The 14,383-nt window shown below is 44.9% G+C and overlaps 1 protein-coding gene and 1 non-coding gene across 2 annotated transcripts in view; one reads left to right on the forward strand and one right to left on the reverse strand.

Annotated features, from left to right (window-relative positions):
* Positions 1-10,659, reverse strand: part of Ctnnbl1 (catenin beta like 1) — a 164,034-nt gene extending 153,375 nt beyond the window's left edge. The window contains exon 1 of the mRNA XM_005363017.3: positions 10,580-10,659. Coding sequence (XP_005363074.1) covers positions 10,580-10,609 — 30 coding nt within the window. The 5' untranslated portion in view covers positions 10,610-10,659. The remainder of the gene's footprint in view (positions 1-10,579) is intronic.
* Positions 6,875-6,991, forward strand: LOC113457864. The gene has a single exon (XR_003378352.1). It is a non-coding gene; the product is annotated as a small nucleolar RNA SNORA61 (small nucleolar RNA).
* Positions 10,660-14,383: the final 3,724 nt, after the last annotated feature.

The following is a 14,383-nucleotide window of genomic DNA, read 5'->3' on the forward strand; positions in this document are numbered from 1 at the left end:
TGACAAACTGCTCTCATTTCGCTTTATTTAATTCTAAACCTTAATCTCCAAGGGACCAAAGATCTTGGGAACACTGAGGCAGCTCTGCAAAATTCAAGACAAACTTTTGTTTTCCCGTAGCATGTTTGTTTGGAATATCAATAATAAAAATCAACAGCTACCATTTGCTGGGAATTATACCGCCCACACTGCCTCATTTAATCCTGTATTTTACAAAATATATAGATGATAGCCAGGCATGGTAGCACATGCCTTTAATCCCAGCACTCAGTAAGCAGAGGCAGGGATCTCTGACTTCTAGGCCTGATCTACACAGGAAGTCCCAAACCAGTCAGGGCTAGTGGTGAGACCTGGGATTTAAATATATATATAATTGTAGCATGAGACTATTTCTAAAGATGGTGAGCTAGAGACAGATACTGTTAGATGATCTCCATTTGAAAGATAAAAACCAAGGCTTACAGGTTAATTAACTGGCCCAAGGTCACACAGCTAGCACTCAGCAGAACTGGGGTTCAAATGCAGCCATCTGATCCACAGTCTGCATTCATCTGCCATGCGAAACATTAAAGGTACTTCTCAGGCTTCAAATGCTTTCCTCCCACAGTGCTGACAAGCTATTCTGAAACATCGCATTCTCTGATGCAGTCATTTTTATAAAGGAAAACTTCCCTATTGTGTTCAACCTTATACATTCATTCCTCCAACTGAAACAGTGACACCTATGAGCTCAGAGAGACACTGTGCTCCCCAATTTCACCCCCAAAATTAAGGAGGCTGTTCAATATGACCTACCTCAACAGGTCTTTCCAAAGTAGGGGGGCCTAGGTCCATCACTATATGACCTCTACGTCTAGAGAAGAGCATTCTCCGTCAGCACACAAAGGAAATGGACCCTCAGCTACCATGACAACAGCACCATGTGACCAAAGCAAGCCTGCCTAGGAAGTCACCTGTGTGGCAGAGCTGTACAAGGCTACGGCTAGGAGGTGGTAGTTGGAACAGGAAGGCTAGACAGAAGGCTCTCAAAGACACAGCCCTCCTCCTCTGGGAAGCCTTCTCCTTCCCACAGCGGAACTGTTTGGACACCTGTGTGACAGACAGCACTGACACTCAACTCCCATTAGAGCACAAACTCCTCAGGCTGTAACTGTGACAGGGCCTCTTCCTACCCGGACTGGGAGTCAGTCGCTCACACGGGCTTCTGCCTTATTGGCTACTGAAGGGAGTTGGCTCACAAGCTTGCATGGTCCAAGGGGAAAGAATCTTTCATCTCCCAGCCCTTTCATCTTTGAGAAAGAGCCCCAAGGCTTCTTTCAAGTCAGCTGAACAGTTGGCAGCCCTGACTAAAATGCAAAGTTGGGCATGGGAGGGCAGAGGAGGAAGCAGAGAATTGTGTGATAGCCGAACATCTGGCCAGAGCTCAGCAGACACAAGAAATGTCAATCAGGACTCCTGGGCTGACAGGTAGCTACATCAAGGAGCTGAAGGGGAGGAATGGATAAGTTCTTCTGAAAGCACAGGAGCAGGGCTGCAGTCACGCTCCAGTAAAAATCATGTTAGAACAGTGAGACCCAAGAAATGGCTGGCAGAAAAGGGCACATGCATTCTTCAACAATGTGGCTCTCGGGGCAGTGATGATGCACCCCTTTATTCCCAGCACCCAGGAGGCAGAGGCAGGTGAATCTCTGAGTTTGAGGCCAGCCTGGTCTACAGAGCGAGTTCCAGGTCAGCCAGGGCTACACAGAGAAACCCAAATTAATTAATTAAAATAAAACCAGTACTCTTCAAACTCTGACACAGAAACCTAAGAAACTATGACAATTAAATGAAACGCAGGAGCCTACATAGAATACTAGACTAAAAAATGGAACATCAGTGAGAGCTGGCAGCACCTGAATTACGTCTGACATTTCAGTTACTAGTGTACACACACACACTTTTTTTTTTTAATTTTTAAGAGGTAAATTAGGGACTGAAGAGATGGGTCAGTGGTTAAGAAGACTGCTGTTCTTCAGGCGGATCTAATAATTCCCAACACCCACATGGAGGCTCACAACTGTTTATAATTCGAGTCCTAAGGATTCTGGTGTCCTCTTCTTGCCACCAGGGGCACTGCATCTGCAGGCTGCACAGACATACATGAAGGGAAAAGTCATACACAAAATAACTAATTAAAAATAAAACTATTCAGAAGATGAAGTAGCAAGTATGCATCAAAGGTGAAAACAAGGGCACACATGCCAGCCAGCAAGCAGGCAGTAGAGCCTGAGCTTCCAACAGGAGGCAAGTCCGCAACACACTTAAAGGCGGTGCTGGGTCCTTGGGTCCGGGATGGTGAATCTCCCCTGACAACTTGATTAGTCCCTAGGGAGGGGTGAGAAAGATGGACCGGCACTTGCTCTTCCAGAGGACTGAGGTTCAGTTTCCAGCACCCACTTGGCAGTTTAGAACCACCTCTAAGTCCAGATTCCAGGCAATCTAATGCCTTCTTCAGGTCTCTGAGATCATAAAATATACATACATGCACACAAAACACTCATACATGTAAAATACAAATAAATAAATCTTTAGACACAACACGGAAACCCACCTGCAGGTGTGTGTCTATGAGGGAGTTTCCCAAAACTCAAGTTTTAACCTGGAGGGAAGATGTAACCAGAATATGAGCAGGACCACTCCCTGGCTGGGGTCCAGAACTGGGTGAAAAAGAAAATTCAAGCTAAGCACCAGCAATCATCTCTCCACTTCCTGACTGTGGGTGCAATGTGACCAGCTACCTCAGACCTCACATTCCTGCTGCCATGCCTTCCCCACAATGGGATGACAGGGGATCCCCAGCTGGTACTGTTGTTTGAAAAGGTTAGGAAATCTTTAGAAGGAAGAGCCTTGCTGGAGGAAGTACATCACTGAGGATGGACATTGAGGGCTTATAGCCTGACCTCACTTCCTGTTCGATTTCTCTGCTTCCTGACTGCCAGAGAGTCTCAGGCTCCTCCTGCCATTCCTCCCTCCCCACCATGAAGGACTCCATCCCTCTGGAACTGTGAACCCAAACAAGCCATTTCTTCCCTAAGTTGCTTTTAGTCAGGGTATCCTATCACAGCAGCAGAAACACAACTAATACAGATTATATCCCTAAAACTGAGAGCTAGAACAAGCCTTTCCACCGTGAGCTGCTTCTTGCCAGGGATTTGATCTCAGCAATAAGAGCACTAATATGTACTCCATTCCTGAACAACCATCACTTGACACTGAGGATGGGCAAGACACGCTGCTAGATGCTGGCTCCGTCCCCTGAGTTTACAGAGGCACAAGACCATACTGTATAACCTGGGAGAAGAACGAGCTGGGGGAAAGACAGATGAGGAAGTTATGGTGGGAAGAAATGAACTTAAAGGAGGGAACAGCAAGAGATAAAATAAATGGGAACATCAATGAAACTAGCTCTTTACCTGTTATTTATAGGCACCTTGCTAACAAAATAAACTTGGGAAAGCATGAAGCTGTCATGCAAAAAGCAGCCTCTTTCAGTATGATCAGAATACATTCTCAGGGTTAGAACATAAGACGAGGCTGCCACAAAAATGAAGGATGCATTTTGAACACAAGTGTTCAGGCTGCCGATAATGTATCTTACAGGTACAACAACAACAACCAACCAAAAGGGCTCAACCACAGACTCCAATTCCTATCTTAAAGGGAAAAAGCAGGTAGCAAGAAGTACAAATGATAAACGTGCACAAGAACGTATTCACATAACCTTAAACAAGCACTTTACGCGCCACTAGATAAACTGCAGGAATGTCAACCGACAAGCAGCACTATCAAGACTGCAGGGGAACTTCAGAGCCCAGTGCTGCAGGAGGGAGTGGCTCCACACGAGCACTGGTGAGTGCTGGGTACCATCTCTGCACCTGACAGGACCCCATTGTCTCTGGCCACTCCCCAACTCCCTGAACATCCAGTGCACAAGTTTGCTCCTAACAGTTTGCAACTGACTCTTCCCACCTTCTTCTGTCACCCACAGAACTCCTCCACCAAGGATGGGATTCCAATACTGCCCTTTTATTTTTTTCAATGACCACACCCTTTGATCCTGCCCGGCTCTGAGCTTATCCGAGTATTCCCTGCACCTTTGGTCCTGGGATACTTATATTCACACAGTGACGTGTTTAAATGCACACTTCACTTCTCACATCATTAATTCTTAAAGGCCCAGGATCAGGACTCAGTGATTTTAACACATGCAACCCTTAGCTCAGGAATAGCATCAAGTAATTATGAATGACAAGTGGGAAGGGGGATATGCCACACGAATAAAGAAGCTCCTTACAATATTGCCTCCATGAACAAACACCTTGATGCTACCTAAATATCCAATTGTGGAGAAATAACTGAGGGGAAAATGGACTATTACTCAAACAAAAACCCACATATATTAAATATATTAAAGATATGTAGAAAATGCATGCTTAGTTTAAAAAGGAACATGAAACAGTACATACACAATAGTTACAGTCACGCAAAAGATGTAGGACTGTGAAAATAAAAAAAATACTGGGTTAGGGTAATAGTTTTTCTCTCCTCAAATTTTTTTTATACTGACAGTTATTATCATTAAAATCTATTTCAAAAGTAAGAAATTGGAGAGGAGAAAATTAGAGATTTCTAAAAGCCCTTCCAATCCAAGAAAATGGTGCTATTACCCACCTATGACAGGAGGACTGGTATCTGCAATGTCACCCAAGCCTAGGGTCCCTGACCCCAATCTGCCTCAAAGAGAATCCTCTGGTGGTGCAAAGCCAGCCGTTCCCACCAAGCCAATCTGAACTAAATGTGAATTCTTTATTGCAAAACTTCAGAGGAAGAACTTTTTTCCAGACATCTGTGGAATGAGTATTAATGAGAGTGCCCTGGAGTTCAGATCTGCGCCTATGTGGCAGAAACTTCTCAGCCGAGCAACTGCTGGGCACACTTCTTGATGAGATGTCTAAGCCTGAAGGCATCAAAAAAGTACATTTCCATATTGGGAACATAACTGGTTTCCTCCTTAAGACTTTTTCCACCACCTCCTGTCCACATTGTAATTCTCCTGTCTTCTCAAATGAATTGTTAACATCTGTCAAGGATATAAGGCATACACCGAGGCGCTCTCCTGCCTATTACAAGAAGAACCAATCTCAGCAGAAAATTGTAATCTTCCCACTGACTTGCCCCAAATATGAAATTTAATAAGCATGCAAAAAAATGTTAAAGTTTTAATAAACATTTCCTGTCACAGTAGGGTACTTTTTCCTGCTCACCTTAGACCCTGAGTTTTAGGGATGGAAAGAACCAGAAGTTGTACAACCTGACCTCCTCATCTGACAACCAACAAAAGAATCAATGCAAAGAGGGAAAGCGGCCTGTCCTGAGCCACCCAGACAAGTGCTGACAAAGGCTAGATTAAAACCCCAAACTCCCAGGTCTCCAGCCCCAACTCTTTTTGCTACACCAGGCTTTTTTATCTACTCTCTGGAGCCCTTGGCCTAAATAATTAGTATCACAGCATTTTAAAGCTACTAGGGACCTCACGAAGAGTCACACTTAATCCCCTCATTACATATCTAAGGAAACTGAGGCCCAGAGAGATTAAGTGATTTGCTCTCAATTTTGAGTGGCAGGGAAGAAGCAGAGCTTAAACTGAGAACTCTGCAAACCAGTGCCCATGAGAACCGAGAGCTGGCTTGATGGGAAAAGCTTAAAAGGAGTGCAGAACTCTAGACCGGGGGCCTGCATGCACAGTCCCTGACCACAGCTTTAACATCACCTGGTATCTGACTAGAATGCTTAGAACCTCAAGTCTCAGGATACTGAGTCAACTCTTGAGCTGGGAACATTCCAATCAGACAATTTCACTCCCTTCTGTTCCCACGCAGGAGCTCAGTGCTCAGGTGAAGTCAGCTTTGACAATGCTGACTATGAGCAACAGTAGTAAGACTTCAACTCAAAAGTTTTTAAGCCTAAAACCAAATGGAAACTGTGCTCGGGCATTCTGTTGCTTCCCGGCGATTTGAGGTTAACAGCCAGGGTGCCTGCCTCCCTAGCTTCAGTCTCCCTTCCCGTGAAGTAGTCCCAGCAGGTGTGCTGAGGATTAGACCTGACAGTTGACCTGGAAGCACTTTAGTTCTGCCTCTGGCACCCGGCAGACAGACAGACAGACCAGCAGAGCAGTCAGGAGCTCCAGCTACGAAACAGAACTGCTTGTGTATTCTCTGGCTTGGTACCTTCAGTCAGGTCTCATTTTCCTCCACCGTAAAATGGGGATTAAAACAGTTCCATGTGCCGGGCATGATCATACAAGTCTTTAATCATAGCACTCTGGAGGCAAAGGCAGGCAGCAGGTACATCTTTCTAAGTTTGAGGGCAGCCTGGCCTACAAGTCAGCCAAGGTTACATAGTGAGACCCTGTAGGGGAAAGGGAGGTTTCCTACCAGGCTAGAGATACAGTTCAGTTGGTAGAGTGCTTGCCAAGCATTGTTTGGTTCTGTCCACAGCATACCATAAACCAGGTGTGGTGGTGCACACCTGTAATCCCAGCATTTGGGAGGTGGACAGAAGGGTCAGCAATTCAAGGTCATCTTTGACTACGACTACGTGATGGACAGCTTGGTCTACTTAAGACCCTGACCAAAAAAAAAAAAAAAAAAAAAAAAAAAAAAAAAAAGAAAAAAAGGAAGGAAGGAAGGAAAAAGAGAGAAAATTCCTCATAGGGCTGTTATGTGGATTTGGTGAGGATGCAGGTAAATAATTATTTTGTGTCAGAACGTCACCATCCTCAAAGCACTTTCACTTCCATAAGCTCATCTGGTCCTCGAGATTCCCACAGGACACCCACCGGTTCCCTTTCCCAATGGATCTTGATGCTGGTCTTGGTGGTCGTAAAGGAGGAAGAGCAGACGGAAGCTGGCCTCATGGCAATAGAGCATTGGGTCAGATTCATACGTGCCTTGGCTCTTGTAAAACGGGATAGCCTGAGAATTACATATGCCTCTGGGCAGTTGTAGCATTGAACTTGGGTGGCTCTAATGATTTATTTTTTTAAAGTCATGTAACCAGTGAAGGGGCAGGCCATCATTTATGATCTCATCTACAGTTTGTTGGAAAAAAAACAAGAGGACTTCCCTGGAAGCAAGCAGAAACTTTTACTAAAACTTTCTGATTTAGCCAGGTTCTGCCAGCAGTCGTGGCGCACACTGAGACAGTAAAGGCCACAAAGAGAGACCCTGTCTTGAAAATACAAAAGATGTGAAATGCTTTGGGATTTAACATGTAACTGGTTCAATAAAGACTTTTGAAAAGTTAAAAAAAAAAAAAAAAGATTCCCACAGGAGGTTGGGTGTATTTGATTGATTATAAACTAGACTCTAGGCACCACCATCTTTTCAGATAGGAATGGAGGTAGACCCTGATGAAAGAAACAGAGCTGTAAATACAAGACCAAGATTCTGGTAACAGGTCAGTCACTGCCTTGGCCTGGCAGTCACCATCTTGGCCAATGACTTCAGCTAAGTCTTGCTGTCAGAGGCCGCTAGTTTGTTTCCCGACTGCCCTGACTCAAAATAATCACACAGAATCTATATTATTTGCAATACTGTTTGGCCAGTAGCTTAAGCATTTTTTTAGCTAGCTATTACATCCTAAACTAGCTCATCTCCATTAATCTGTGTATCGTCACATGGCTGTGGCTTACCAGCAAGGTTCTGGTGTATCTGTCTCCTGTAGGCAGCTACAGGCTTTTCATTGGCTCTGCCTACTCTCTCTATATATATCTTTTCCAACCTGGCTATATTCTGTTAAACCATTGGTGGAAAGCAGCTTCTTTATTAACCAATGGCAATAAAACATATTCACAGCATACACATCTCCCACATCAAAGTCTGTCTATCAGATCAGTGTTCTTGTTCAAAACAACTGGGTTGAATGAAGACATCTGCATCACCTCCCAAAACACAAAGGCCTTTTCCTGGTCCACAGAAGTCCTACAAAGGCTGTCATCTGCCTACCTCTCCAGTTTCATCACCTCCGGGTGTCCTGTCCACTCACCAAGTTCTAGCTACATGGCTCTTCTCTCTGCTCACCTAATGGTCCTGTCTGCCTTATCAAGACTGGCTCAGCCCTGAAACAAGTTATTTATGGCAGTGGTGTCCAAGAGAAATAGGAGGAAAGTCACAAAAAAAAAAAAAACTTTACATGTAAGTTTAAATTTTGAAGTAGACACAAAATTGAAGTTTAATAACCTATTTTTCTTAATCCAATCTATCAAATGTAATCTACATAAGAATTAAGATACTTCATTTTCATTTGTCCACAACAAAGCTTTGAAACCCAGTGAGTACTTTGCACATAGGAAAGAGCTTGATGCAGGTGGGCCACACTTTCTGTGTCCAATTGTCATGTGCCTAGCTGTCCCCAAACCATGCTCACACTTTCCCTGCAGATTCTGCTCTACTCCCTTCACAACACATGCAGCAATCTGAGTTTCCTGTTTACCTGCTCAATTATTCTCTGGTGAGTCCTCCACCATGTTTACATTTCATACGAAAGTAAAAGCCTTGTCTCGTTCATCACATCATATGCTCAGTGGACTAAGTACCTTGCATACAGTAAGTGTTCAATAAGTATCTGTAGCCAAAGAATGGACCTTTTCTGGCAGAACTGCTCCAGATCTGAGTCAATGGACTGGACTAGCCAGCCCCTAACTCCCAAATAAGCACTCATCAGTAACTTGCCTACTACTGTTCTTGTTCCATCATCAATTACACAGTCTTTTTTGGGGGGATGGAGGGGAGCAGGATTTACAAGACAGGGTTTCTCTATGCAGCCCTGGCTATCCTGAAATTCACTCTTGGAACAGCCTGGCCTCAAACTCAAGAGATCCACCAGTCCCTGCCTTCCTAGTGCTGGGATTAAAGGTGTGTGCTGGGATTAAATGCGTGCACTGGGATTAAAGGCATGCACCACCACCACCACCACCACCACCATGCTACAATGTCTTAAAGAGACACACACATCTTAAAAGGCTCACATCTCCTGGTTACTTACAAATTCTTTCTCATTATGTCTGGAGTCTCCATCTCTGGGGTCAATCTTTTATATATGGGCTAAGGGATATTTATGGATTCCTTTACTCTTCAACAAACATTGGTCTAATAATTTAACAGTTTCCCAACAGACCATGAGGTAGGTACCATAAAGCATTTTGTTTCAAAGTTACAACAATCAGCAAGAAAAAAGAGATTGCAAGCAACCAGGGGCACTAAATTCAAGCCTTATTTTGGGGGGAGTGGAGTCACTCACTATGTAGCCCTGGCTGGCCTGGAACTCACCATGATCCCACTTAGGCACTGAGATTAAAGGCGTGCAGCAGCCAGCTCAGGTTCAGCTTGTCATTGCCTACTCTTGACTGCAGAGCTATTGCTAGTAGCTACACTTCTAAAAATCAACACAAACCGGTATGGTTGGCTTAAATTGTATTTTATTTCACCCATTACCCAAAATAGGATCATTCAATCAATATAACCAATGACCAAGGCTCAAGTAATCAATATAAAAACACTACCTTTTTCGCCCAGCAGTGCTGTCACACGCCTTTAATCCCAGCACTTCGTAGGCAGAGGCTAGAGGATCTCTGTGAGTTCAAAACCAGCCTAGTCTACAAAGTGAGTTTCAGTACAGCTAGGAGTGTTTACGACTGTTACACAGGAAAAACCCTGTCTCAAAAAAATAAAAATAAATAAAATAAAAATACTACCCTTTTCAAACTGTCTTTAAAATCCAGTGTGATTTACTTACAGAACTTCCTAACTCAGACTAATTACAGTTCACGGGTTTTAACACGATTGAGACCAGTGAACCAGACTGGACACAGGGAGCCTCATCAGGCAGCCAAAAGAGGGCAGGAACTTTGGGCTGGGAGCCTGGACACTTGAGCTTCAATTAACCGTGCTTGTAATTGTTGAGCGACCTCAGGCAAGACCTTTCTTCCCTCTGGCACACCCACTGACCAAGAGTACCCTGAGCAAGGAGGTCAATAAGTCTCTTGCCGACCCATCCATGCTCCATTTTCCAAACATCTTAACCATTGCGGGAACATGGGCACTGGTTTCTGCGCTTTCAAATGACCTTTCACACATACCCATTTTATAGATTTAAATAAATAAACAAACTGAGGCTCAGCGACGGGGGAAAGACTGTACCCAAAGCTACACCAGCAGCTGGTAGAGAAACTGAGGCTCAACCCCAAGCGGGGGAAAGTGCTCTTCCCTACTGCCTCAAGCCCTACGAATCGGTAGAAACGAGACCAAAGATGAGCGGAAGGGAGCCAGGCTGCCGGGTGGGAAAGGGAAATCAAAGGGCTCAGGCATGGAAAGGGAAGGAATCGAAAGAGTCCACGAGGGTTTCGGGGAGTGAGTGCAATGACAGGCTAGAACCCCAGGGTAGCATGAGAAGTGCGGGCCAGAGAGCCAGAGAAGGTGCGATGACGGGACTCTGGCCCTGCGACCCCGGCGGGACGAAGCCTGCCAACTTCACCTACCTGGTAGCTTAGAAGTTCGCCCACGTCCATGGTTCCAGACCCAATAAGCACAGGGTATCCTGGTTACCTCCACTCACTCTCGAACCGCTCAATATCTTTTCCTGCCACACTGCCGTAAAGTGCCTCAGAACCAATAGGATAAAAGAGCGCGAGGCCGGGGCCTGCCACACTGCCGTAAAAGGAAGCGCAACCGTAAAGCGCGCCGCATGTTGACTCGGCGGCTTCCGCCGGGATCCTGAAAGGGCGGGCAAGGGGGCGGGGCGGATACTTTAAAGGGTGGGAACCTAAAGCTGTGGCAGTTCTGTGAGAGTAGGGAACAGTGCTGGGCTCCCAGATCTTTAATAAATAAATAAATTTAAAAAAAAACAAAACAAAACAAAACAGAGGTTTGGAATGCCGACACATAAGATAGTCTCATGTGGCTACTGAAGTGTGGCTAGTCCTGAGATGTTAGGTGTGAATCAAATAACACCGGATTTTCAAAATTTGCACAAGTTTTCTTTCTTTCATTCTTTCTTTTCTTCTTTCTTTTTTTTTTTTAGCTTCCTGGGCCAAGGGGTATATATTATGAAATGAATTTGACTTTCTTCTTACTTGTTAAATAAATGTACTTAGTAGATACACTGAAATTGCATATGTGCGTTTTCTCTTGGGTTCCCATTAGGCTTCCATTGAACAGTGTGGACTCAGGAACCGGCACTTGGCCATAGATTATTGTTGGCTGAGAAACTGTTTTCCTCTGAGCTTCTGTGTATTCGTCTACATAAAACCCAATGGCAATCAGATGATCTCCTGTCTACCCAAGTAGTATTAAAGTGGCTATTAGGGGGGTCTGGAGAGATGGCTCAGCGGTTAGGGCATTTACTCTCCAAAGGACCCTACTTGAGTCCCCAGCACCCATGCTGGACAGCTCACAATGACCTACAGCTCCAGTTCTAGAGGATCTGATGCCTTCTTCTAGCCTCCATGAACAGCCAGAAGCACACATGCACACACACACACATACACACATTCTGATAAAAAGAGGTTTCTGGGAAAGAAATTTGCTGTTACTGAAAGAGTTATGGAGTTTGTCTTCTGGGATTACATGAAACTGCATCCAGAAACCCCATTCAACTGCCCCCAACTATACAGAACTTGTGATTCCTCCAGCTGCCAAATCCTCTCCTCGTTATCCTCCGGGTTAGCACTTCCTCTGCTGCTCACAGCCTCAGTCTGCCATTTTGAACTTGATGGTTGATGTTTTATTTATTGGCAGCCTCACTAATTGGACTGCAGACTCTGAGAGAGGGGGTTGAGTGTGTCATCTTTACCTTCATATCCTCAAAGTCCAGAATAGAGCATGGTAGAGAAGTTTCACAATGGGCTTTGTAAGCTTTGACAAGGAGAATGGATTTGATGTTATCTACGTGGGGAAGCTGTTGAGAGGGTTTAAACAGGGATGCTTTCTGCTTGGGTTTCTGTTTTTAAACAGGGTGGCCTGTGCAAACTGCTTTTAACAGAGTTCATTTACATGTCTTTCCCCTTCCATTTGTACAGATGTAGACTGACCTCAACTGAAGCAGGACAGAGTAACGGTGAGAGCAAATCCTTTGGGCCATGAAAGAAACTGTGTTCTAGTTTGTGCCTTGCTTCAGTCAGCTTGAATAGACAGCCTTGCAAAAACCCAGAGCTAGTTTTCAGAGACTTTTCCGGCAGATTCGCATCAGCTTGGAAACACCCACGATAGAGTGTTTGTGTCATGAAGACCAAGCCATGCGACAAATCATACAAATCACAGCTGTGGCTTGTTCTTCCAGAGAGCCAGGTGTTAAACATCTGCCAATACACTCCTGGCTCTCAGGCTAGCCGATGTTCCGCCACAGCTAGAATGGCCAAGTTACTTCCCATTTCCCCAGATTGCAGTTTCCTCATCTATAACAGAACAAGTAACTGATAACATAATCAACAAGTAATTGGTAAGAGCCTACTCAATGCTAGATACAACAATTGGCTCTCGGGATGGAGCTCATGTGTGCTTGTGTTGTATGTACATGCAAGTGTGGGCAGACATAGGCCATGGCTCGTGTGTGGAGGTCAGAGGACACCTCGGGTGTTGATACCTTCTGCTTTGAGACAGCCTCTTTGTCGTTTGCTGCTGTGTAGACAAGGCTAGCTGCTCCATGAGTTTTTGCAGATTCTCGTCTCCACCTCCCATCTCAGCACAGAGCACTGGGGTTACAAATGCATGCTCTTGTGCCTGGCTTTGCATGGGTGTTGAGGATTCAAACCCAGGTCTTCATACTTTCAAGGCAAGTACTTGACACACTGAGCCATCTCCCCAGCTCCAGCACAGAGCTTTGTGTAGAAAAAGGTCTCTTCCCAAACATACATTGTAGTTGGGGTGGGGGTGGATCTCATACAAAAAAAAAAAAACATTGTCAAGAGCTGGCATCCTGGGCATGGACATTACGCTCACAGATGTCAGTTACACCCCTGGCCCACAGCTTTTGCCTGCAGCACAACAGCCTCAGCCTGACGCTCCTGGAGACCTGAATTGTTTCCATGTGTACACCTCTCCTGTGTATCCCTTGTCAGTCCCCTCCAGGGATCCTCTGCTCTAGTTCTTTATTGTCACCTGCTAAAACACTTGAAGGGAGCCTGGCCCCTGTCACCGTCACTGTTGCTCTACCCAGGACACTATTCCCAGGTACTCCAATAACTACAGGTCCCTACCGGTCCCCAGAGGGGCTGCTGCTCGAATCCTCACAAAAGCAGTATCATGCTGCACCTTAAAGAAACATGATGTCGTCATCCTCTGGGTCGCAGCCGTTTGGCCTCTGAGGCAGCTCCACTTGTCTCTCGCATCTCATCTCTTTCCTCCACGGCATCTCACCATGTGTCAGACTAGGCAGCAGACACTGTCTTGATACCCCATTTTGCTACCTACCCCCAAGTGTCACACAAAACCTCTAAGATTCTTCCCTTTCCTTTAGCTCTCTTCTTCCTTCCTCCCTCCCTCTCCTCCTCATTGCTTTCCTTCTCTTTTTCCTTCTTCCGCAACCCTCCAACTTATCATTTTTCCTTTATGCAGTAGGCATAGTCCTAGATCAGGTCCAGATCTCCCAGTCCTACACAGGGAAGGGTCACAGTAATCTTTCTGAGTAGCGAAGTAAGTAATAGATTTTTTTTTCCTCTTGCTTTATTTTCTCAATTTCTCCCTTGAGCCAATATTAAATATCATTACTGAATAATTAAAAATAAAACACTCTTAGCATCACAGTATTCATAAAGCTATTGTAAGCCAGTGACTTGAGCTTTGTCAAGTTGCATACATCTGTCCCCTTTTGGGTGCCTACATCTCTCCAACACACAGTAACCATCAAGTTCTCTCTATGATGAACAGCCACTGTTAGTGTTTTAGGAATAGGTTTTGATAGCACTTGTTACATTTTATATGTGTATTTATGTCGTATGCTTTTATTTCTACCACCACAGTATTCCAGAAAGGATTTCAGGTAGCTTACAAAGATGCTTGGCACACAGTCAGGGAGAATAAGTTAAAAAAGAAAGCATGAGAAAAGGAAAGTGTGAAAGTGTGAAGAGGAGAATAAAGGAGAGACAAATGAAGACAGTATAAAAGAATGCTTGTGTCCTGATGGCACGCTCTGGGAGGCCCTCTGTTGGGTGTCAGCTGCTCACTAGCAAATGATCCGCTGGAATTTTCCCCTCTTGTGCCAACCAGCTCACCTAGTAGTCTTCAAACGAATGTATCTGTGGAATGGCTTTGGAAACTGAACTGTGGAGGACTGACAGGCAGAAAGG

Source organism: Microtus ochrogaster, linkage group LG8 (genome assembly GCF_000317375.1).
Source record: "Microtus ochrogaster isolate Prairie Vole_2 linkage group LG8, MicOch1.0, whole genome shotgun sequence".
Taxonomy (NCBI): Eukaryota; Metazoa; Chordata; class Mammalia; order Rodentia; family Cricetidae; genus Microtus; species Microtus ochrogaster.